General features: G+C 47.2%; 1 protein-coding gene across 5 annotated transcripts in view; it reads left to right on the top strand.

Moving 5' to 3' along the window:
- Positions 1 to 18,334, top strand: part of PIWIL1 (piwi like RNA-mediated gene silencing 1) — a 30,824-nt gene extending 12,490 nt beyond the window's left edge. For 4 of the 5 annotated variants that reach the window (XM_019807885.2, XM_002927136.4, XM_034639450.1 and 1 more), the window contains exons 10-21: positions 1,859 to 1,985; positions 2,167 to 2,284; positions 2,795 to 2,909; positions 3,993 to 4,180; positions 4,550 to 4,622; positions 6,052 to 6,252; positions 6,365 to 6,468; positions 7,318 to 7,388; positions 7,759 to 7,912; positions 15,097 to 15,222; positions 17,304 to 17,451; positions 17,609 to 18,334. In XM_019807885.2, coding sequence (XP_019663444.1) covers positions 1,859 to 1,985; positions 2,167 to 2,284; positions 2,795 to 2,909; positions 3,993 to 4,180; positions 4,550 to 4,622; positions 6,052 to 6,252; positions 6,365 to 6,468; positions 7,318 to 7,388; positions 7,759 to 7,912; positions 15,097 to 15,222; positions 17,304 to 17,451; positions 17,609 to 17,725 — 1,542 coding nt within the window. In that variant the 3' untranslated portion in view covers positions 17,726 to 18,334. The remainder of the gene's footprint in view (positions 1 to 1,858; positions 1,986 to 2,166; positions 2,285 to 2,794; positions 2,910 to 3,992; positions 4,181 to 4,549; positions 4,623 to 6,051; positions 6,253 to 6,364; positions 6,469 to 7,317; positions 7,389 to 7,758; positions 7,913 to 15,096; positions 15,223 to 17,303; positions 17,452 to 17,608) is intronic. The other variant, XM_019807886.2, reaches the window with a different exon arrangement.
- Positions 18,335 to 25,812: the final 7,478 nt, after the last annotated feature.

Genomic DNA, 25,812 nt, shown 5'->3' with positions numbered 1-25,812 from the left:
TCCCTCTCTCGCTGTCTGTCTCTATCTCTGTCGAATAAATAAATAAAATCTTTAAAAAAAATAAATAAAAATAAAAATCATATTTAAGAAGAACTTGGAGTGGGGGAGAAGGGCCTTTGAAAGGGAGGGTCATTGTCAGGGTTTAAAAGAAAAGGGTTGACAGTAATGGTAAATGGAAGTGAAAGTACTAGGTTTTTAGATGTAGGGGAAGATGTTAAAAGAACTGACAGGCTTTTGTTTGGGCCCTAAGAATATAGGAAGGGGATCCCAAAGTTGTACAATAAGGAACCACGCACTGAAGGCCCATTGGTGAGATAGGGCAGATGTAGCAACACATCTGACTCCACTCCCATTCTCCTGCTCGAATGTGCACCCAGTAAGTGACGTGCAAGGGAGGGGGTGGTCAGCAGGTGGACCCTGATGAAAAAGATGGCGTGATGAAATACGAAGTATAGGCACGTGGAGCAGATGTCAGATAAGAGTGTTCTTGAAATTTTCTTGCCCAAAATAGGAAAATGAACTTTTTTCCTGGTAAAGAGTTCAACATAGGACAAAATCAGACTGGAATTCATGGTCTCTTAGTACCTGAAGGTAGGTGGCCTGGACCTGGCATAGGATGAGAATAAGGAACAGAAATTACTTCTTCCTCTGCTGGTGAGCGGCAGACACTAATGGAAGGGTCGTCCTGGTGCTCGGCCCCTGTGTGCTGAGTATAGATGTGCGGCTCTCTGAAAGTAAAAAGAGAGGGTATTGGATGATGCTAGGAAAAGGGGTCTTGAGAACATGGGGCCAGAAACTAGCGGAGATGACACGAGGAACCCTGTCATGGTTCCAGGGCTGCAGACCTGAGCTGGAGGCCCGCAGGCCATCTCGTGCATATGTGAACTCATCCAAGTCAGCATTTTTGGTTTTCTTTTTTACCAGTTGTAAAAACTTACTTTAGTGATTGCATGTGGGGAATCTTAAGGCTACTGAATTGAGGGGCGCCTGGGTGACTCAGTCCGTTAATTGACTCAGGTCATGATCTCGGGGTCCTGGGATTGATCGCTGAGTCAGGCTGCCTGCTCAGCTGGGAGTCTGCTTCTCCCTCTGACCCTCCCCCCCCCTCATGTTCACTCTCAAATAAAATCTTTTGTTGTTGATTATTTTTTTTAATTATTTTCAGTTAGCCAACATTTAGTACATCATTAGTTTTTGATGTCTTGTGTATAACCCCCAATGCTCATCACAACACATGCCCTCCTTAATGCCCCCGTCACCCAGCTGCCCCCCACCCCCTCCCTTCTGTAACCCTCAGTTTGTTTCCCAGAGTCCAGAGTCTCTCACAGTTTGTCAAATCTTTTAAGTAAAAAGACTACTGAATTGAAATTCACCTTCTACCTTCTGTAAAAAACTTTTCCTAATTAAAAATGTTCTGTGGCGTGCAAACCTCTTCTTCCCCCACCCCGCCCCTGTATTGTTACAGCAAGGCTTGTTTCCTACACCACTTCACCCTGTACTGACGAGTCGTTTTGGTGGAGTCCTGTCATGAGGACCCAGAGATACACAGGCTTCTGTTTCTAAACCAAAAAAATCACAAAATGAAGTGAACTGTGACTAAAACTCCGAATTTAGATGGTCAAGGACAGTGAGGCTCTTATGTTTTTAGGAAGAAAGATGAGGTACTCAGTAATACGTGTAAACCACAAGCTATTCTAGTAGGATCAAAGATGCACTTTTTAAGCTTTACTCGGATACAGATACCAGCCTTGCTTTTGGTGTCAATTCTCAATTTAAAAAAACAAATCCTTGTTTTTGGTCCACTGACCTATTACTAAAGGCATTCACATGAACAGTGATACCTTCTTTTCTTAACCAGCAATACAACCAAGAGATCACCGACTTGAAGCAACCTGTTCTGGTCAGTCAGCCGAAGAGAAGGCGAGGCCCTGGCGGCACTTTGCCAGGCCCTGCGATGCTCATTCCTGAACTCTGCTATCTTACAGGTACCACTGCGGTGGGGCTGCCTTTCCTGTCTCTTCTAGGAGCCCCGCCACCCCTGGAAAAGCCCTTCCTGCTGCTTCGTCTCCTTGCACTTCCCCTCCCTCTTCACCACCCTGCACTGCAAACGTGGAGTCGTGACCCTTGTTTGTCTAATCATACACCTTTTGACATTTTTATTTGAAGGTCTGACTGATAAGATGCGTAATGATTTTAATGTGATGAAAGACTTAGCTGTCCATACAAGACTGACTCCAGAACAAAGGCAGCGTGAAGTGGGAAGACTCATTGACTATATTCATAAGTAAGCCCTCTGCATCCCGCTGGGCCACGGGTCCAGTTTGGGTTATTTTCTGTGGTGTCGGGGAGTGAAAGTCATTTTGTTTTCCTTTTGTATTTGGGGTGGGTTCTTTTTGTTTCTAGGTGGGCCTGCTCTTTGTCAGGGAGTATTAAACTTTGTAGGTCTTTTCTAATTTAGCTTCTATTAGCAAAAGGCAATAAAGCAGAAGGTGAAATGTTTTGGACAAATTTATTTTCTGTTATGACATTGAGGGGTTTACTTTGAAGGGAAGGTAGTTTGGGCATCAGAATTGTAAGTTAAAAACTGTCCTGAAGGGATGCAGGGACACGATGAGGGAGAAATGGAGAGCCCATCTGTGTTTCCTGGCGTTCTCTCTGGGCTTTCAGTCCTGAGAGAAACAGGAAAATGTACCGTAGGTTGGTGTGAATCTGTGTGTGTGTGTGTCTGTGTGTGTGTCTGTTTTTAACTGTGTTTGCTTACATTGAGTGGTACGTAAATATCTTAAATTTACAGAGATGATAATGTTCAGAGGGAACTTCGAGACTGGGGTTTGAGCTTTGACTCCAACTTACTGTCCTTCTCAGGAAGAATTTTGCAAGCAGAAAAGATTCACCAAGGTGGAAAAACAGTAAGGCAGTTCTTCAGTTGTCAGCCCCATCAGATTTGGGTCTGGTTCACAGTAAAGCAGGAAAACCCCGTTACATGGCAGTCTGCCCCTCACCTCCTCTCCTCACCTCTCCTCCCACCGGCACTCCGTCAACTCCAAGGAGTGAGGAGGCAGGCAGGGGCCCGTAGCTCGTCCTCACGGTTGTCGGGGAGACTCTGCTGAAGGCTGGCATAATTTGTTTCTAATGGCAGAATTACTTAAAGTAAGGTATAGAAGAACTAACTGTAAGTGACTGGGCTGGTATTTTGTCTGCACCTGAAGTGGGCTTTTACACAGAAAACTTCCAATTTATTTGGCTTCATTTTTGCCTGGACCATTTGTTGGAGGGGTCTATATGAAATATTGTGATGCCTTTTGTGTTTTCTCCTCAGAAAAGGGAAGCAAGTATTGTAAAAATATTTTCGTGTAATGGAAGGACTGCAAGTGCCAGAACTTTAAAAATCCTTTTACAGAAAACTGCCATTCTGCCTCATAAATATTGTATGAACAGCAGCCTAATCATGTAGCTGCATGTCTTAACTGCAGCGGTGTGTATCTCCCTGTAGAAACAGCCAGCGTACACACCTTGTGCGACAGGCATGGGGGAGGTGGGTAGCACATGGAGAAAGCACTAGGGTTTTCCTCTGTGAGAGCTCACACCACGCCACAGTGCTTCGAGTCGGTTAGCTCTCTGCCTTACTCACTTTAAGTATCCATCACCTCCATCAAGGTGCCTAACCTTCCAAGCCATATTTGTTTTTTATCTTTACCTCAAGGGACATTACGCCTGTCCTTATGATGTCTTAGAAGATGAAGGGGAGCTCAGGAAGCACTGAGAGGAGGGCTTGGTGTGAGAAGCACTTGTGTGCCAGTGTGACAGTTGCCCATTATCCTCAGACACACTTCTGTACCTTTCTCCCCCACTGGGGCATTTAGTCTGTCCTGGAGTCCAAATGGAAGGGTAATCCCCGAAGGGTCAGAATGCCACAGAATTGTTACAGACTTGTTGGCTTTGTCACTGAGAACATACAGTGGAATTCACAGTGTCTCTGAACTTTCTTCTAGTTTGATTACAATCCACAGTTTGCAGATTGGTCAAAAGAAACAAGAGGTGCACCATTAATTAGTGTTAAGCCACTAGATAACTGGCTGTTGATCTATACTCGAAGAAATTATGAAGCAGCCAATTCACTGATACAAAATCTATTTAAAGTTACACCAGCCATGGGCATACAAATGAAAAAGGCAATAATGTAAGTTTATCAAGTCATTTCTACTCAAAATTGATTAGTAGTCATTTGGAGGGTGTGGGAATGCAAAAGTGATGGAAGTGTTAAACACATGAACTAGATTACGTTAGTTTAAAGATCTGATACGGTTCCCTGTCATGGGGATGCAGAAATGTATCTTAGTAACTCAGAACGGGTGGGAAAACAAGCAGTATTGTGCCTCAGATTATTGCTGCTGTTTGCGTTAGAAACAGCCTTTTGCCTAAGTGGCCACTCTTGTTTTTATGTTTTACACAGAAGTGTTTCGTGTGTCATAATCTGTAGGAAATTTTTTATGCCTGGTACATTTTTCATTACTTTTTCTGAATGTTGGATAATGAATTTCCGTTGTAGGATCGAAGTGGATGATCGAACTGAAGCCTATTTGAGAGTCTTACAGCAGAAGGTTACATCGGATACCCAGATAGTAAGTAGCTGATACGTACATAGGCTGTTGGTCTGGAGTGACTTGTTTCAAAAACTGCATTTGTAAGTCTTAGAATTTGAGTTTGAAGCATCGTAATTAGGTTCACAAACTGGCCAGAGAATACGTATTTTACCTTCGTAAGGTAGCTATGTTAACGCTGGCCTTAGTTGTGTGTCTGGTAGCTTGTTTGTGCTGCAGTTGGTGAGGAAGGGCTGGGGAGAACAAAATCCATCTGAAATTTATTTGGATTCAAAGGCTTTAATTCCATGAAATTTCATGGGGAATAGGCACAAAAGTAAAAATTAGGATTAGTTGTTCAGCACACGTACAGGTATAACTAATGAGGTGGCAAAGACAAATGTAGCAATGAACAACATATGTGTGTTGCTTTAAACCTAAGAAGTAAATTGGCTTCAGCTAATCTGTTCCCTTTCTAGCCCTTCGTCTCCTACTTAAATGCCACAGGCAGAGCACTATTACTTTGGAGTAATGAAGACACCTAGGATGGCAAAGTGATTTTGTTGGGGGCTAGTGAAAAGAGGGAAGAACCTGGGAGCATAGATTGGAGAACACAGCAGTGAGTCAAAGAGCTGGATTCAGCTCTAGAACACAAACTTGGATTGAGCAGGAATTGGTTTTATGGCCCTGTTTAGATCTGCTGGACACACGACACTGGGAGTTGAAGGTGTATAGGGGGACCCTTGATACATGTTTGTGTTGCAGGGCTAGTTCACTCCTCCCGCACCTCACATGATTACAAGTTGATTTTTTTTTCATACCAAGAACATTTCAGATCTAGTCTTCAGCACCTCTCAAGTCCACGCCTCAGAACTGTGGACTTTGCTCACTGTGCTGTACAGCCGATCCCCAGAACTTACTCAGTTTATAACTGGAAGTTTGTGCTCTTTGACTAACCTCTTCCCGTGTCCAGCAGGGGTGTGTTTAGATCAGGCACTCTGTTTTGTTCCCAGAGTTGTCCGTGGACTTCCCAGGAAATTTCATAGTGTCACCAGGTTCTCAAGCCAGAGCTTTAGAAGTTTAAAGGCCCTGATCCTAGGTGGGTCGTCAGTAAATGGGAGCTGTGAGCCAGGGAGAGGATCTTCTGTTGGTCCACCTGTAGGTTCTCACGAGTTTTGCCGTATTTCCTATCTCTAAGTTCTTCCAGGCTGGTCCTAGAGCGTACTTAACTAAGTTCTCATGGTGTTCGGTTTTGAGTCATTGGCTTCACGTGGTTTTCTTCCTTTTGTTAGCATCTATCACTAGGTGAGTACGGTGGGCAGTATCTAGCAGTTAGCGTGCTGCTTGTTAGCTCTGTGGCAGAGACAGTGTCTGACATTTATGCCCAGAGACTGGGTTTGGTTCCCGTTTTCTTCCTTGACCTTCATCAGCTTCCTGATTCTTTGTAATGAGAACATTCTTTTGGTTTCAGGTTGTTTGTCTGTTGTCAAGTAATCGGAAAGACAAATATGATGCTATTAAAAAATACTTGTGTACAGATTGCCCTACTCCGAGTCAGTGTGTGGTGGCCCGGACTCTTGGCAAGCAGCAGACAGTCATGGCCATTGCTACCAAGATCGCCCTGCAGATGAATTGCAAGATGGGAGGGGAGCTTTGGAGGGTTGATATGCCTGTAAGTTTGGTTTAACTGGTACAATAAAAGTTTTCATTGGGGAAAAATGGATTTGCTTTCTAAATGCTGCTGGTATTCTGTTGTATCTAAAACTACAATATTTTTGTTAAAGCTAAAGCTGGCGATGATAGTTGGCATTGACTGTTACCACGATACCACAGCTGGACGGAGGTCAATTGCAGGATTTGTTGCGAGTATCAATGAAGGGATGACCCGGTGAGTGCAGGGATGGGTGGCAGTGGGTTAACTGCTAGACATGGGTAGGAGCAGGTGGGAGTACAGGGCTGATATTCTGGGGGTCTCCAAGGCTCGGGGTTTTGTTCCTTCTTTCTTTATAACCCGTTGACTTCTCTTACATTAGATAAGCAAGAAAGGGAAGTAAAGGAGGTTAGCTACCTTGCTGTTTTCAACTTTTTTCATTGGTCCTTAATCTATAGTAGATTGCATCGCAGCCTATTTTATGATTATTTCTGTTTGGGGGACCATCTCTGAAAGTTCTTAAATAATTTTTATTGACTGCTGAAATGTACTCTAAAGTTTTTGTGTTGACTTTATTTTGGAAAACCCACTTTAGTTTACCCAGTCACTTGTGTTTTCAACATAGTGCATTATTTTTCAGTGCTTTTCTTAGAAGAGAATTTTCAAAAATAGGAAAGGATAGAAATTAGGGTATATTGATGTGTGTGTGTTGCTAATGGGTGTGTTTCTCGAGGTCTTGTATCCTTCACAAGCGTGAAATCTGTAATGTCTTCTAAAGAGCAGAGCAGAAAGTGGGCTCCTTATGTGTACGAAGGTGTAAAGCTACGAGCTATCTCTGGGTGTTACGGTTTAAATCTTATTTTTTCTTCAGCAAGGGAATTATAGTATTTATAATAAAAGAAAGCTTAGTTTGTGGTGTTAGGAGTGTCTTGTTCTGTTTAGATTTCGTAAAGTATTGGGGATGTTAGGTATCTTAAAAAGGGGTAAACATTACAAGCTGCTAAGAGGAAAATAAGAACGAAGTGCAGCAGAAGGAACAACTCATGGACGGTACGTTCTCACCCTGGTCCTGGTCTCTCTGAACAGCTGGTTCTCTCGCTGTGTATTTCAAGATCGAGGACAAGAGCTTGTAGACGGGCTCAAAGTCTGCTTGCAAGGTCAGTCTCCTATAGTGTTTCCATCCTGGTCTCTGGGGTCTTCAAGACATTATCCTAAAGTTCTGATATTGAAAAACGTGCCCAGAATTTGGTAGTAACACACTGGTTTTTGTTTTTGTTGTTGGGGTTTTTTTTTTGTTTTTTGGGTTTTTTTTTATTATTTTCATTTATTTTCATTTATTTGACAGAGAGAGAGGGAACACAAGCAGGGGAAGTGGGAGAGGAAGAAGCAGGCTCCCAGTGGAGCAGGACCCTGGGACCACGCCCTGAGCCAAAGGCAGATGCTTAACGACTGAGCCACCCAGGTGTCCCACAGCACACTGTTTTTATCTGTGTTAATTGATTTAAAACCTTTCTGGCTTGCTTTCAGCTGCTCTGAGGGCTTGGAATAGCTGCAATGAATACATGCCTAGTCGAATCATCGTGTACCGGGATGGTGTAGGAGACGGTCAGCTGAAAACACTGGTCAACTATGAAGTGCCGCAGTTTCTGGACTGTCTGAGATCTGTCGGCAGAGGCTACAAGTAAGCGTGCCAACTGTAGAGCAGTTTCTCCTCATAGAATTATACCTCTTTATCTTTGAAATGAGTGTTCCCAGATGCAAAGGTAAGTGAGAACCTAACCTCAGGGGTGCAGTGGGGCTTGAAGGCATGGAAGGGGGAGGGGCTGGACATGCAGAGTGGTTGTACAGAGGGTCCCTCCCTTCAAGGAGAGGAAAGACATATGAAGACACTTTGGCCAGTTCTCTGCCTGCCACCTTTCTCGCCTAAAGCCTTGACGTGCGGGGATCTGAGAATTCCAGCACGTCTATAGCCATCCACAGAATTGGTTATTAGAATAAATTCCAAACCATCTTAGTTTACTCTTTCTCAGTTTTTTGTACAATGAGTATCTGTTTGATTTCTTTGTGAACTTGACAAGTACTTGATCCGGGTAAGATAGTTGGCATGTGTTTGGTCTCCCAGGAGATGATGTTACTTTTCTCCTTTTGGATGGTGTGCACGTGCAAGGGTGGTGTGCTTGGCGCCCCTGAAACCCATACTGGGGTCCACCCTCCTCTGCTGTCCTACAGACCCCCCTCATCCATTCTGTTGGACAGTGACATTGCATACCAACTTCAGACCGCTGTTTCAGTAAGTTACATTTTGTTACCCTGTCAGATTGTGAGCAAGCTGAGATCAGGGACTGTTGTATTAAGAGCTTATTAGTGTATCATAAAGATGTGCAATTCCGATTTTTAAGGTTACTCAGGAGATCCAAAAGGCCTCTTTGTGTGCTTGCATATGCGTATTGCAACACTGGTTGTTTTTGTCAGACTTTTTTAGCCAGCATTTGGTATTACTGTAGAAATGAGGGATTTTGAAACTGACTGACTGACTATACCTGGGCTCAGTGTGATTTATATGACCTGTGGGGCAGGCATTAAGAGCTTGTTTCTTAATTCTACCTGAATGGGAGGGCACCTCCAAGTCTTCTATGGCCAGATTCTAAGTGTTAATTCTACACATTTCTTTTTTTTTAAGTTGACATATCAATTTAAGACAATGTTTATTTAAAATTTATTTAAATTCAATTAACATATATTATTAGTTTTAGAGGTAAAATTTAGTGACTCCTCACTTGCATATAACACCCAGTGCTCATTCCATCACGTGTCTTCCTTAAGGTCCATCACTCAGTTACCCCATCCCCCCACCCACCTCCACTCCAGCAACCCTCAGTTTCCTAGAGTTAAGAGTCTCTTGTGGTTTGCTTCCCTTTTTATTTTCATCTTATTTTTCCTTCCCATCCCCCATGTGTTCTCCTCTAGGGTTCTGATGGATTCCTGTCTCACATTGAGGTCTTTTCATCCATTTTGAGTTTGTTTGTGTATGGTGTAAGAAAGTGGTCCAGTTTCATTCTTCTGCCTGTGGCTATCCCATTTTCCCAGCACACTTCCATTTATGGAAGAGACTGTCATTTTCCCACTGGATAGTCTTTTCTGCTTTGTCGAAGATTAGTTGACCGTAGAGTTGAGGGTCCGTTTCTGGGTTCTCTCTTCTGTTCCATTGATTCGTGTGTCTGTTTTTGTGCCAGTATCATGCTGTCTTGATGATCACAAGCTTTGTAATAGAGCTTGAAGTCTGGAGTTGTGACGCCTCCAGCTTTAGTTTTCTTTTTCAACATTCCTCTGGCTATTTGGGGTCTTTTCTGGTTCCGTATAAATTTTAGGATTATTTGTTCCAGCTCTGTGAAAAAGGTTGATGGTATTTTGATAGGGATTGCATTGAACGTGTAGATTGCTCTGGGTAGTATAGACATTTTCACAATATTTGTTCTTCCACTCCATGAGCATGGAATGTTTTTCCGTTTCTTTGTGTCTTCCTCAATTTATTTCATGGGTGTTGTGTAGTTTTCTGAGTACAGATCCTTTGCCTCTTTAGTTTATTCCTAGGTATCTTATGGTTTCTGGTGCAATTGTAAATGGGATCAACTCTTTAATTTCTCTTTCTTCTGTCTTGTTGTTAGCATTTAGAAGTGCAACTGATTTCTGTGCATTGATTTTATATCCTGCCACATTGCTGAGTTCCTGTAAGAGTTCTAGCAATTTCGGGGTGGAGTCTTTCGGGTTTTCCACATTGAGTATCATGTCATCTGTGAAAAGTGAGAGTTCTTTGCTGATTTGGATGCCTTTCATTTCTTGTTGTTGTCTGATTGCTGAGGCTAGGACTTACAGTACTGTGTTGGACAAGAGTGGTGACAGTGGACATCCCTGCCGTGTTCCTGATCTTAGGGGAAAAGCTCTCAGTTTTTCCCCAGTGAGAATGATACTCACTGTGGGCTTTTCATAGATGGCTTTTATGATATTTGAGGTGTGTTCCCGCTGTCCCTACACTGAGAAGAATTTTAATCAAAAAAGGGTGCCGTACTTTGCCAGATGCTTTTTCGGCATCTATTGAGAGAATCATATGGTTCTTGTCCTTTCTTTTATTTATGTAGTGTATCTTGTTTATTGATTTGTGGGTGTTGAACCATCCTTGCAGCCCAGGAATAAATCCCACTTGGTCATGGTGAAAAATTCTTTTAATGTCCTGTTGGATCCTGTTGGCTAGTATTTTGGTGAGAATTTTGGCATCCATGTTCATCAGGGATGTTGGTGTGTAATTCTCTTTTTTGGTGGGGTCTTTGGTTTTGGGATCAAGGTAATGCTGGCCTCATAAAGTTTGAAAGTTTTCCTTCCATTTCTGTTTTTTGAAACCGCTTTGGAAGAATAGGTATTAATTGTTCTTTAAATGTTTGGTAGAATTTACCTGGGAAGCCACCTGGCCCTGGGCTCTTGTTTGTCAGGAGATTTTTGATTAGTGCTTCAATTTCTTTGCTGCTTGTGGGCCTGTTCAGGTTTTCTGTTTCTTCCAGGTTCAGTTTTCGTAGTTTACGTGTCTCTAGGAATGCAGCCTTTTCTTCCATGATGCCTAATTTGTTGGTATATAGTTTCTCATAATATGTTCTTATAATTGTATTTCTTTGGTGTTGGTTGCTCTCCTCTTTCATTCATGATTTTATTTGGGTCCTTTTTTCTTTTTGATAAGTCTGTCCAGGGGTTTATCAGTCTTATTGATTCTTTCAGAGAACCAGCTCCTAGTTTCGTTGATCTGTTCTACTGTTCTTTTGGTCTCTGTTTCATGGATTTCTGCTCTGCTCTTTATTATTTCTCTTCTCCTGCTGGGTTTAGGCTTTATTTGCTGCTCTTTCTCCAGTTCCTTTAGGTGTACGGTTAGGTTGTGTATTTGAGACCTTTCTTGTTTCTTGAGAAAGGCTTATATTGCTGTATACTTCCCTTTTAGGACTGTCTTTGCTGCATCCCAACGATTTTTGAACAGGTGTGTTTTCATTTTCATTTGTTTCCATGAATTTTTTAATCTTTAATTTCCTCGTTGACCCATTCATTCTCTAATAGGATGCTCTTTAGCCTCCATGTATTTGAGTTCTTTCCAACTTTCCTCCTGTGATTGAGTTCCAGTTTCAAAGCATTGTGGTCTGAAAACATGCAGGGAATAATCCCAGGTATGGTACTGGTTGAGACCTAATTTGTGACCCAGGATGTGATCTATTTTGGAGAATGTTCCATGTGCACTCAAGAAGAATGTGTGTTCTGCTTTAGGATAGAATGTTCTGTATATACCTGTGAAGTCAGTCTGGTCCAGTGTGTCATTCAAAGCCCTTCTTTCCTTGTTGATCTTCTGCTTTGATGATCTGTCCAGGGCAGTGAGTGTGTTGAAATCCCCTATTATTGTATTGTTATCAATGTGTTTCTTTAATTTTATTAGTTGGTTTATATAATTGGCTACTTCCAAGTTAAGAGCATAAATGTTTACAGTTATTTTCTTATTGGATAGACCCTTTAATTATGCTGTAGTGTCCATCTTCATCCCTTAATACAGTCTTTGGTTTAAAATCTAATTTGCCTGATACAAGGATTGTTACCCCAGATTTCTTTTGATGTCCCATTCGCATGATAAATGGTTTTGCACCCCCTCAATTTCAATCTGGAGGTGTCTTTGGGTCTAAAATGAATCTCTTGCAGACAGCATATCAGTGGGTCTCGCTTTTTTTTTTAATCCAATCTGATACCCTGTGTCTTTTGATTGGGGCATTTAGTCCATTTACATTCAGAGTAACTATTGAAAGATTTGAATTTAGGGCCATTGGATAACCTGTAAAGTCACTGTTTCTGTACATTGTCTCTATTCCTTTCTGGTCTATGTTACTTTGGGGCTCTCTCCTCCCTCAGAGGATCCCCTTTAATATCTCTTGCAGGGCTGGTTTCTGTTTGCCCTGGAAGCTCTTTCTCTCCTTCCATTCTGAATGACAGTCTTGCTGGATAAAGTATTCTTGGCTGCGTGTTTCCTCATTTAGCACCCTGAATACATCTGCCAGTCCTTTCTGGCCTGCCAGGTCTCTCTGGATCAGTCTGCTGCCAATCTCCCTTTTCTGCCCTTGTAGGTTACAGGCCTCTTGTTCCGAGGTGCTTTCAGGAGTTTCTCTTTGTCTCTGAGGTTTGCAGACTTCACCATTATATGTCAAGGTGTTTGACCTCTTCTTACTGATTCTGAGATTCTACATATTTCTTAAAATGAGTTTATTATGCTAGTAAGTCCTCAGAGAAGTCAGGGATTTTATCTCTTTTGAAGTAATTGTGTTTCAGATTAAAATGCAAATAAGCATTTTCTAGTATCTTAGAAATGAAAGCTAATGTTCTTTACTATGCTTGTATTTTCTCACTAAAATAATGGTATTAATTTCTTTTGGTCTCTGAAATTTTGTAAACCTTAGTGGGTGTGTTTCTCAGAGTTGGAAGTGCCGTCCACGCAGGCAGTGAGGTGTGGCGGTAGGGGCAGGCGGTGTCCAGTGTGCCAGCTGCTTGCTTGTCTCCTCTTCCTTTACCACTTTCACCCTCAGCATTGTCCAGCCTCAGTGGCTTTTGCCTCAGACTGAGAAGAGAGGAAATTTTCAAGAAATAAAGAGTAGGGGTGCCTGGCTGGATCAGTTAAGCACCCGCCTTTGGCTCAGGTCATGATCCCAGGGTCCTGGGATTGAGTCCTGTGTTGGGCTCCCTGCTCAGTGGGGAGTCTGCTTCTCCCTCTGCTGCTCCCCCCTACTTGTGTGCACTCACTCACTCACTCTCTCTCATAAATAAAAATTTTTTAAAAAAAGAAGTAAAGCGTAGCGGTCATAGTTCATCTTCCAGCCTCGAGCTGAATGTTTAGGATACAGGGAACGCACCTGTGGCCATGGTGGGGCCTGCATCTCTGCCGCTTTGAGTCTTTTGAGTCCTTTGGGTTTGGTTCCCGGAAGCGCTGGCAGAAATTGCTCTCGCAGAGGAGATGGTGCCCCTAGTGAGTGTGTGGCACTGAGCCTCGGGTGGCTGCTGGGGCTCCTCTGCCCAGTTCCCACGGAGGTAGTAGGGCTAAATTGGTGCAGGGAAGGGGTTTCAAGTGGTGGCTTGGATGGAGGCACAACCAGCTGTCCCGGGAAGTGGTTGTGAGTTGTGCTGTACTTGGGGGACTGCCGAGGTGAGTGATCAAGTGCAGGGCACCGCGGGAGCAGAGTCCGTCTCATCTCAGCGTTGCCTTCATCTGTGAGACGGGGAAGCGACTAACCAGGGTTGTCGAAAAGAATATGCAGGAATAACTCATTATTTCATTCAGTCCCCGGGAAGCACTCAATAAATGGTAGATAACTTGTCTAGAAAAAACTATAGTTGTGTAGAAAGTAGAATAATATCCAAGAATTATTTCTCACTTTGAAGAAATGCAGTTTGGATGTAAATATTTGTAATTATTCTTAGAACCGCAGTATTTGTTTTTTAATTGAAATGTTGATGTTAACTTTTTACTGAAATGCATAATGGATTAGCTGATTCAGGATATTTGATATAAGAACAAATCACTTCATACTTTTGACCTTTCTGTCCTGACATTTGCTAAGTTGTTTCTTATGATGTCAGAGGACTCAAATCCACTTTGTTTTTTGGTTCCTGAGACTGGCTTTGTTACATCCAGAGCCGCAGTGACTGGGCAGCACTAGACCTTATTGGGTAGATGGTGCTATTTCTACAAATACCCTCTGTTTATGTAAAATCACCCCCCATCCCTTCAGGATTTGCTTTTTCAACTATCTTGAAGGACCAAAATGAGATCGATCGTTAAACAGAAGTTCCCACTTCGGGGTCTGTCCAGACAGTATACTGTGGACAACCTTGCCGAACCAGACGTCCCAGATCCCACTGCACATAAAGCTCTGTGTCCCACAGTTTGGAGTCAAGTGTATTTCTGTTCTGTAAGAAGTAATGTTCTGGTTGGGAGAAGACACAGGAAAAACGGAGGCGCTGGTCATGGTCCTCTCTCCCAGATGTCCAGTGCACGCCAGCACAGTCCCCGAGCGCCGTCTGTGTGCCGGTCCCTGCACTGCCTAGCGGCTGTGTGCTTGACCACTAGCTCTGAAAATGGGCCTTTCAGCGATGCTAGAAAAGGGGTGAAGCATACTCTAGCCCACATGTGCTGCCACTTGCAGGGCTGCCCTCCACGGAGCCGGAAGGCATGTTAGGAGCCAGCAGATGGCTTCTGGTGCAGTGCTGGACACTCTGGGGAAAGGGAGCTTCATCTGGGCATAGGGAGACCAGCCGGAGAGTGGGGTCGGGCAGTGAGGTGCAAGGGGTGTGTCCTCTACCACCATGTGGTGAGGCGAGGGGTGATTGAGCCCACGAGGGAGATGAAGATGGGGAGCCCCAGTGCCTTGTGAACCAGGAGTGCTGGGTTAGACTTTGACACTGCTCAAACGAGCTTCCCTATCAGCAATTTTAGACTCCAGATCTTATTTCTCACCTAGTAGAAAATGCCCAGTGAAGAGTGTTCCAAATTGTGTGCTTCGAAGCATGCTGAATGTACAGTTTCCGTGTGCTGGGTGAGCGGTGTGTCTGTCCGTTGACGGAACATCGGAACGACCCCACATCACATGCCGTCCTGTGCTCCGCCCACAGCTGACTCCTGGTCCTTGTCTAGGTCCTTACAAGCTGTGGAGTCTCCTTCCACAACTCGGACAGATACTCTGCCTCGAGAGGGAGGGGGTTTCTTTTTAAATGGAGGATGGGAATGGGAATGTCTGGTTGGGTGCCTGGAAGCACGACAGACTCAGTGTCATTACATTCATCATCATCATCACCTTTAAGCCCAAGACTAACGGTAATTGTGGTGAAGAAACGAGTGAACGCCAGATTTTTTGCCCAGTCTGGAGGAAGACTTCAGAACCCGCTCCCCGGGACGGTTATTGACGTAGAGGTCACCAGACCGGAATGGTAAGTTGTGCGGTGGCGGGAAGGCTGTCTTCTGCCGTAGCAGCTTCAACACGTGTACCTGTTCCTTGTATTTCTGATAGTTAGTTTAAAGCCTGCGATTCGTTCGTGTCTACAATGGTAAACAGGTTTCTGTGCAGTTGTTCTTTGGGGGAAGAGAGTTATTGTCTGTGGCACTAATGATATGTACAGAGGGTAAGAATTGCTGCTGTAGATTGCTTTTGTATTTTTTTTAAACATGTAACCTTATCTTCAGAGTCTTGTTCCCTAGTAAAAATCTCTAGATCCGTAATGCTTTGTTGTTATACCAAGGTCAGAAGTTGCGTTTGAAACGCAATTGTAGATAAGATAAGTGGCTTCTGAGTAAACAGAACTTATGTAACCTGGAGCTGTGCTTTGTCACAGGAGAGCCAGCTAGCTGGGACATGCATGGACACGTGGGGCCCATGGGGCGACGCTGTTAGCACCCTGGGGTGCACCTGTCTCCTCGGAGACTCTTCTGTGGGGCAAAGGGGCAGTAAACTGTGCTCAGAGGGGCGGCCCCTCGCTCAGTGCAGGTCAACGCTGTCCTCAGGAGAGCGCGCTGTTAGGACCGTTCCTCTTTTTCGGTGTGATGGAGCTTTCAAAGGCAGCTTTACTCAGGATGAAGTGTGGGCCTTGGTGCAAAGCTGCTAATGTGGAATGCCCTTCCTGTACAGACCTTGGGTAAATGAGACTTTACTCACTAACTTTATGTAGATGAATGATAATACAGATTTTTCGCTCTCTGTAATCAGTTCTGTTAGCAACCGTGAATGGAAATTTCCATGTTGAGATGCACTATCTCGGATTTCCGTCTTCTCTCAGGCAGGTGTTAGTTGCGGCAGTGCTTCGGAAGGATTCTACTTGTGGGGGGGTCAGCTGAGGGAGACCGAGGGGCTAAGATACTAACATAGTGAGTTCCTTTCCTGCTGGACCTTCTAACCGGTCAGAGTGACCTCACTGCTCTTCCTAACACTCCCGCTCTGCTAACCGCAGCTCAGGGCTAGTATTGACCTGGAGATGCTGTGGAAACAGACTGGGTAAAATCCAAGTTGAATTATGAAGTATGAGCACATTTCATTACTTTTTTCCAGATGCTATTTAGAGCTTAGCTGCTGAGGCTCTGTACACGCCTGGAGATGCCCACTTGTAGGGACCGCCAGTGCCGTTAGCTGCCAGCACTCTGGACCCTGATGTGCCTGACTCAGGAGCTAAGGGTCTGACTCTAGCTCTGTTGTGATTTCTGTGCAGTTTAGGGCAAGGTGGTTTCGTGAGTCTGCAACCCTTTTTCTTCTAAAACACTAATAATATGTTTTAGATCAGTCGTGGTGTTCTGATTTGTCAGGTTCAGGGGACCTAGCACGTTGCACAGGTAATCTCCTTAGAGCTTTATTAGGTCCAACGACCGTATCTCTGGATCGATGTGTTCCTGCTACCCAGAAAGGGGGGACGGATGTGCATCTCTCTGTCAGCACTCCTGGCGTCTGCTTTACCACTTGGGTCCTGCACTCGTTTTGCTTCTGTCCCTGGAGGTTTTCAAGTCCTGGAGAGTCTGCTTTGCATCCTTAATGATTAAAATGAAGCATTTTCTTTTTGTTAAGTAACAGTGGGAACAGCAAGAGGGGGAAAGGTTCTGTGGTAAAAGAACGTTTTGGGAGCAACAGCCTGAAACAGCATCTCTAATTCCCCCCGCCGCTGCCGCCCTCCAGGACCTCTGTGAGCACGCTGGCGCACCCGGCGGGGTGTAGGCAGGGAACTGTGGGTGGCTCGGGGACACCGCCGAATCTGGCAGTGCAAGCACGTGTTGAATGCCCTGAGGCATCAATGACACCTACTTAAAATCCAAGTAATAGTGTTTCTGAAACCTCGGTCACACATAAGCATTCCAGAATGGTCCATGAGCAGCAAGTGCTCTGGACTTGAAGGAAGCACATTTCATCCTGAAGAGGCCAGCTTCCATTAGAAGACAGGACCTTTTCTCTGTGAGAAATGGGACCCCTGTTAACATCCGCTTTCAGACAGGTAAGCCTCCCCTCCAGGTGGCTTTTCTCTTATAATTCCAGGTACGATTTTTTTATCGTGAGCCAGGCGGTGAGAAGTGGCAGTGTCTCTCCCACGCACTATAACGTCATCTACGACAGCAGTGGCCTGAAGCCGGACCACATACAGAGGCTCACGTACAAGCTGTGTCACGTCTACTATAACTGGCCGGTAAGTGTGTCTCCCTGGGGACGTGTACTCGTGTCTGCGAGCTTCACTTTTCAAAACAGGAGTTGCTCTGTTTTCAGAAAAGGCTTTTCTAGTTAATTCTGAGATGAGTGATCCAGGAGACAGCGAGAGTAACAGCCCTGTGTCTCTCGCACTCCAGGGCGTCATTCGAGTACCCGCTCCTTGCCAGTACGCCCACAAGCTGGCTTTCCTGGTGGGCCAGAGCATTCACAGGGAGCCCAACCTGTCCCTCTCCAGCCGCCTGTACTATCTCTGACCCACGGGGGACGACGACCGGGCTGCTCCTGCCATCTGACCTTATGGCTTTGGGGGTTTTTAAGCTTTTATTTTTGTATTTTTATTTTTTTTAGCTGTTATCTTTCTAGATGAAACTTGGGAAGGGAATTAGGAGATCTGGAGTCTCATTTGTAGCATTGCTGCTGTGACTGGCTTATAGGTAAAAATTAAAATTTTGTATTTTATCTTGTTTGCTTCTCACATACATTGTGAGAATTTTTTGTTTTGAAAAAAAATGTGGGTAAGGTACTTTGTAAACCTATATTTATCTTCTCTTTGAAATATTTTTAATTTAAAGGAGAGAAAGGCATACTGTGGGATGCTTACTACAGCTGTAAGGTAACAGGGTTTTATTTCGTATCTATTTTAAAGATAAAAAGCTGCCATTAAAAAACCTGTACAAGGTATGGGAATGGTAGGAGACTATGGAGAAGTAGGCTAATTTTTTATTTCATTTTGGGGCTAGGTGGTATGGGGGTTAAATGAAGATGGTTGAAAAGTTTTAAATTTCTGTCCAAAGAAACATTTTAAGACTCTCACAAAAGAGGCCAGTAATCTATATTAACATTACTATTTATTTTGTTTTCAACGGGGATATCCTTCTACTTGTTATAAAATAAAATTGGATTCTCACCTTATTCACTAACAGTGTAGTTTGTTTTTACTGAAAACATATGCATTTTCTTTCCATTTAATGTGTTTTTTAAACTGCTGGAGAGCTCACTCTGTCAAAAGGATACGGTTCCGTTTATAAAAGCTAAATTGATATCAGTTTTGAACTTCCGTGTCCGGAGCTGCCCGCTGCAGTGTTCCTGGGACAAGAACAGGGAGCTGTAGCTTGTGAGGAAATGCAGACAGAGCAGGACGTTGTCGGGAAGTTGATTGTATTCGCGTGTACACATTTGTAGGAATTTTCAGGAAATGTTGCAAAGAGCTGGCTTGTAGTTAATGAGTAAAACTGTAGTTTGAGAACCGTTCTAAGCATTGCTTGTAAATGTGAAGGGTGTGCACGTTAGCGCTCCTACATAAGTCCCTGTCTTAGCATCATTATACTTGGTCTTATCAAATAGAGGCTCTTTGGACTTAGTCTCATTAACATGAATAAAAACCATTTTATTTTCCTTTTAGTTCTTCAAGCTAATAACTGTTGTTAACATTGTCGTTGGCTATTAGCCCAGGTTCCTTAACCTAGCTGGGCTGTAAACACAAGAAGAAAAGGAGTGGGAAATGTGAGGTTTCAGAAGAGTGCCAGAGACCAGATGCCATGACGGAAGTTGCTCGAGGCTGTCCCGCTGTGAAAGGGGTATGAGGAAGTCTGACCCTGCAACCGTGGAAGATGGGTTTGGGGTATTTTTTATATATAGATTTGTAGGGCTAGTCAGGAGCTTTTAAGAAATGGTAAATGGAATCTGGAAAAGTCACAGTAGTCAAGAGACCCTCACTCAAAAAACTTGGCTGTGAGGGACAGAAAAGCTGCTCAAATTAGTTTCAGCCAGAAGGGTTATGCATTGGCTTGCTCCTTCCATCTGAGGCATGATCCCGGATTGAATCTGTTCACCATCATCCCGTTTGCTTTGTAATAACAGTGAGCTCTGGGCTCGTGCCAGACGCAGAATCAGAACTTCTGGGGAAGATACCAGGTGAACTGTCCCTTAGACACGCCCCACGCGGTTTTTCTGGGAATTTGGGCAAATGCCGGCTGAGAAGGCATCTGGAGTCTGGTTGGCGAGGCTGCGGGTACACTCTTGATTCTGCCTTCCTCTGCATTGGTTTTGACTGATGGGCACAGTCTAGGTTGAGGCGTCTGCCTCAGCCCCTTGGAAGGAATACCCTGGCGGTCTATGGCGGTCTGTACCTCCTGGAACCAGAGGGATGCGCCACCCCGATAGGTGGAGCCTGGCTCCTGCGCGGGCGTGGTCAGAGGACCAGCTCCTTGCAGGAATGTCTAGGGGCCCCACCAGAAGATGGAGGGCACAGGGCAGTCGGCTCTCGGATGCCCGTGGTGGCAGTGTCCGGCCCTGGAGAGCGTAGAGCAACCACTTCGGAGTCCGCTGCAGCGCTTTCAAGCCACAGAGCAGAAAAGGACTGAACTCTGGGCTGCTTCCTTCAAGTGAGAAATCCGCACGTGTTCTACCCCGGAAGACTCTTCCTCCCCAGCCCTTGCCTGACCCGTTGGTCTCAGGAGTCCCTGAGGTAACCCCGTGGTTTGGTGGGGGCTTTGCAGATGTGCATCACAATGGGGCTCTCCCCTCACCCCTGCTCGCTCCCAGCACACTCCTGGGGTTTGTGTTCACGGTGTCTGTGTCCCAGCAGCAAAGGCAACCTGATGCTGTGGCACAAATCTTCAGGCTGTTTTTGCATATTTTAAGGTTTGATTCAAGTTCATGTAGTTGGTGTTGTCATTATTCAGACACAAGATTTCAAGGGCCAGGTGTAGCTTTGGTTGTGTATCATTCCAACCCAGTTCCTGGAAAGTCCAGGGTGACAGAGGAATCGTAAAATTTTCAAGTGTGTCCACGAAGTGCCCCCTGGCTTTGTGGTGAGGGGACCGCTCCCTACCCACCTGGGTTACTCAGAGGCCACGGCGCCCCCCACCTGCCCTTGGACACAGCTGGGCTCCTGTCACCCTCCTTTCAGGATCAGAAAGGACCTCTTGAGATGGTTTTCTGACTCCATCCTCCGTTCTACTAGAACCTCTCACTGTGCCCTCTGGAATTCAAGGTCATTTGTCAGCCCCTTGTTTGACAAGTTTCTGACACCAGAAGTGAACAGATCTAGCTTTCTCCCAGGACATTTCCTGTCTTTGGCATGGTTGTGTCTGCCACATCTCTCGTCCTGCTGGCTCTGGAGCAGGGCAGGTGTCCCACGCATCCTCCACCCCTCCTCCTCTTACAGGCATTTCATACCTCCTGGGGTCAGACCCGATGAGGACTTCAGCTCCTGGCTTTCGCATGTCATGCTGTGGGGCTCGTTTTAACATGGGGCAGAAACACCAGCGCAGGGCAGCATTTTCCTGCTGGTCTGTCCACCGCACCCCACAGCCCTGCTGCATGGTTGCTGTAACCGCCGTCACAATCAGGCTTGTCCCTGCAGGTCCTGATTTTGCGCCCTACCTCTCCTAGAGACCTCCCCTGCTCCCCTCCAGACACCTGCGCCGCCGCAGCCACGCTCCCTGTCCTCTCCGGACCCGCGCTCGGCCGTGGAGATTCTCAAGCACCCAAGACAACAGCCCTGTTGCCAAGGACAGCACGTCTATTCCTCTACGGTGTAGTGATTGATTATGGAACCTGTCCGCGAGGCACCCAGTCATTCAGAGATGTTCCCGATACAGTCGTGTCTCTCTCCTGGCCCTGCATCAGCATCTTACACATTCCCAGCAGCCTACAAACCTGGCAGTGTCTTTCCCATTGTCCCCTCTTGTCTCCCACAGCTGCTTTCTCACTTTCCCCTGTCAGTAAAGTCTCCTCCGGGCTGAGAAGACACTTCAGTACCAAAAGACAAAGCAAGCCGCCCCAAACCGTCGCCACAGTTCTGCAGGGTAACTCACGGCCGGGGCAGTGCCGGGCGCTATGCTGCGTCTACCTGCCCACCCTGGACCACAACCCACAGTTGTGACAGAGTGACCGGCAGGGTGCTGAGATCCCAGGCCAGAGATGGGGGTGAGTGTTGTCAGCACTCCTGCCTTCCACCCCCGGCACCGTTCTGGCCCATGTGGTGGTCTGCACGCCGTGCTTCCCCGGGGGGGCGCAGACTGGCAGCCCAAGCCCAGCAGCGTTACACACCGCAGCACAAGGTGCCCCGGCAAGCCCGGCGAGAGTCCCTTTCCGCAGACTCCGCAGAGGTCTGTGAGCCTCAGTGGAAGTGGGGGACTCGAGCTGCGGCAGGAGGGAACGTCAGCAGTTCGAGGCTTCCCCCAGTAACAACACAGTAGCCATTTGGTCCCTAGGAGCCAGTACCACTCCCAGCTTTATCCTGTTCCTCGTTGAGACGGGGACGACGACTGCTCGAAGCGCCTTCCCGCGGGTGTGGGTCAGGACCGGAGATCGCTAAGCGGAGCCCCCATCATAGAACCATTGTTTTGGCCCCTCCGTGCATGGTCTTAGCAACACTTCCACATTTCCTAACAGGTCAGTCCAGTTGTCTCATTTTCTGGAGGTGGCCCTGCAGGTGGGCTTTCAAAGTAGGCCCATAGCGTGCAAGCGATCAGACAGAAACCCTCCAGATATGCAAGGAAAGCAGAATTGAGAATCCAGCCTAGAGGACAGGTACGTGATGCTCACTCGAGGACAGGGAGCCCTGGAATCGGACACCCATGAGGGTGTGTTAGTGAAACCGGTTCCCTCCGCCACCACCCCTGCTCTAAAACCAGCCTCGTTTCTAGCAAAGGTGAAACAAGTCCAGTTTTAACAAACCTGCTTAGTAGTGTACATAAGTGAAGCTTTTGAATCTGCTTTGCTGAAACTTCTAAGGACTTTCACAGGGAGCCTTTAATAGTGTTTAGAGGCTCAGAGCTCAGCCAAACACTTGCCATCACACTCTCTTGTGATATCTACAGATTTGGGTTACTTCCTTTTTTGAGGTCCCCCAAATGTCCTAAGATTCCTGCACCTGCCAGGCAGTGACCTTCCTTGCTCACCTGGTCATGCCCCCCGGGAACCCTAGAAGCCAGGTACCAGGCCAGTTTTTTCCAAGGAGCATCATTGGGTCCATAAAGTCACCCAGTGTTCTTAAAGCTGTCTGGTCCCCTCTGAGCCTACGCATGGCTCTCTCAAATACGACCTTCCACAATACAACCTCCACGGTATAACCGGTGTTCCCAGAACAGATTCTTAGTGAACCCACGTGAGTAACTGGAATGGATTTCCCACTGTGTCATTGCCGTCAGCCACACCCTGCTGGACATGAGCCTCCACGGAGCTCCCTGCTCTTGTCCACCGCTAGCACCCCAGGGCCTGGACTCGTCCAACCACCATGTTCACCCGTAAGAAGGCCTCTTGTGGATTAGCACCCCGACCCCACTGGCGTCCCTTCTCAACCAAGGCATATTAAAAGTCTTAATATCTGTGCTAGATGGGGAATGAAAGGTCTCCAGTCAACCAGCAAAAGCCTGTAACACCGGTACCATTTTAGGGGTTGGGAAGGTTCATGTTGTATTCAGTACTACTACTGTCTTATCTAATGAGCTGATGCTCAGAAACGTTATGGATTCGCCCTGCCCCAGGCTCTCGCTGCCCTGACCTCCCAGCCTTCCAACTTGACGCCTGTCATGATGCGGCTGCTTGAGACGGAGGAGAACTCAAGTCATGCAACCTGAATTCAGCCCTGGTTAGGTCCAGATCCTGAAGGACACCCACAGTGTACTCAGTAACGAGGTACATACACACTAGAAAAGAGGGGGGGCGAAGCCTGCCCATCTCTAGACAGAGACGAATTCGTCTGACCTTGATAATTTGTCATAACCATCAATAACCTGTTTCTCCTCCAAATCTTGAGAGGTTTCCATAGATGAGTGTGCATTCAGCTCCGTGGTCTATCAGAGCCAGTGCCGTCCGTCTGCATTCCGCATGGGCGCTCCAGCCCCGTGCGCGGCAGCCGTCCACCCCTGCTGCTCCCCCTTTAGCAGGGGGCGCTCCGCCATGTGTCCGGCTTTGAGCCTTCAAGGGAATAAACCCCTCCCCTTAGGCAGTAGCTCCCATATGCTTATCAGCAAGAATGAACTGGGTCGTTCACGTTTTCCCGCGGGGTCCCAAATTTTAGATCCGTCCACAACCGTGTACCAGACATCTCACGGGCCCCCTTTCTGCTATTTTATGGTCAGCAGGAGCCTTTGTCCCTGTTTTTCAACCCATCTATTTCCCTCCTGGCACAGGCTTTCAGTTAAGTCAGCCTCCTGCGGGGCCCGGACAGCCGCCAAAGTCCCATGCCACCACCTGGCCACGACCTCCCCAACACCTGGCGGGAGTGCCACCTTGCCAATCGGTGCCACTAGTCATGGCCCAGAGTGCTTGGCCATGCCTGCACTGCAGAATTAGCAGCGACTCGGGCCATTTTTGACATCTCAGACCCTTGTAACATAATATGGTTGCCACAGGTACCCCGCGCCCTGACATCCAAACTGCCATGAACCACAGCCCTTTCCTGAGCCTGGCTCCTTAGCTGCTCCAGTTCCATAGACCGTGGACTCCCCCACCACCATGTGCATCAGGCTCCCCCACAATAGGCAGCATCACCTCACAACGGGCTTCCCCCACAGACAAGCTCCCCTCAAGACAACTGGACCCCCAGGGAACACGGGCTTCCCCCACGGACAAGGGACTCCACCAAATCCATGGACAGCAGGCTCCCCCCACGGACAGCGGGCTCCCCACACAAAGAGTATACTCCACCAACTCCACGGACAGTGGGCTCTGCCCACAGAAAGTATGCTCCAGCAATTCCACAGACAGCAAGCTTCCCCCAGTAACAGCGGGCTCCCCTCACGAACAGAACGCTCCACCAGCTCCACGGACAGAGGGATCCCCCCATCGACAGAACACTCAACCAACTACTTGGACAGCGGGCTCCTGCCCTGGACAGGACTCTCCACCAACTGCAAGGACATCAGGCTTTCCCCACGGACAGTACACTGTCCAACTCCATGGCCAGCGGGCTCCCCCCCACGCACATTACTTTCCACCAGCTCCATGGACACAGGGCTCCCCCCACAGACAGCGAGATCCGCCCACAGACAGTACACTCCAATAACTCCACGGCCAGCAGGCCCTGCCCACAGACAGTATGCTCCACCAGTTCCACGGACAGCAAGCTCCCCCAGTAAGAGCTAGCTCCTCTCACGAACAGAACGCTCCACCAATTCCACGGACAGCGGGCTCCACCCACGGACAGTACACTCCACCGAATCCACGGACGGTGGGCTCCCCCCCACGGACAGTACACTCTAATAACTCCACGGCCAGCAGGCCCTGCCCACAGACAGTACACTCCACCAATTCCATGGACAGAGGGCTCCCCCTACAGACAGTACGCTCCACCAGTTCCATGGACAGAGCGCTCCCCCNACAGACAGAGGCCTCCCCCTACAGACAGTACGCTCCACCAGTTCCATGGACAGAGCGCTCCCCCAGTGGCAGCACACTCCACGAACTCCACAGACAGCGGGCTTCCCCCACGGACAGAATGCTCCCCTTACAGAAAGTCACTCCACCAACTCCATGGAGAGCGGGCTCCCCCAAGGACAGTAAACTCCACGAATTCCATGGACAGAGGCTCTTCCCACAGACAATACGCTCCAAAAACACCATGGACAGTGGGCTCCCCCATGCACATGATGCTCCAACTCCATGGATACAGGGCTCCCCCCATCGACAGAGGGCTCCCCCCAGTGGCAGTACACTCCACCAACTCCATACACACAGGGCTCCCCCCACAGACAGCGAGATCCGCCCACGGACAGTACATTCCACCAAGTCCATGGGAAACTGGCTCCCCCAGGAACAGTACACTCCACGAAATCCACGGACAGAGGGTTCACCCCACGGACAGTACGCTCCACCAACTCCACAAATAGAGGGCTCCCCCCGGGAACATTACTACCATGGACAGTGGGCTCCCCAAATGACAGTACGCTCCACCAACTGCACGGACAGAGGGTTCCCACCACGGACAGTACGCTCCACCAACTCCGTGGACAGTGGGCTCCTGCCCACGGAGAGTACGCGCCCGCAATTCCACGGAGAGCAGACTACCCCGCCGGACAGTACGCTTCACCAATTCCACAGAGAGAGGGATCCCCCCACGGACAGAACTCTCAACCAACTACTTGGACAGCGGGCTCCTGTCCTGTACAGGACACTCCACCAACTGCAAGGCCATCAGGCTTTCCCCACGGACAGTACACTGTCCAACTGCACGGACAGAGGGCTCCCCCCATGGACAGCAGGCTCCCGCTCCCACAGATAGCAGGCTCCCCGTAGGGACGGCGAGCTCTGCTGCAGGGGCCCCCTTGCCCATGGAGGCTTCTTTGTTTTTGGCGTCCTGAGGACTTTGCCAGTTGTGACGAGATGGAGG

Source organism: Ailuropoda melanoleuca, chromosome 12, assembly GCF_002007445.2.
Source record: "Ailuropoda melanoleuca isolate Jingjing chromosome 12, ASM200744v2, whole genome shotgun sequence".
In the NCBI taxonomy this organism is placed as follows: domain Eukaryota; kingdom Metazoa; phylum Chordata; class Mammalia; order Carnivora; family Ursidae; genus Ailuropoda; species Ailuropoda melanoleuca.
This window is presented reverse-complemented; position numbering and strand designations above follow the sequence as displayed.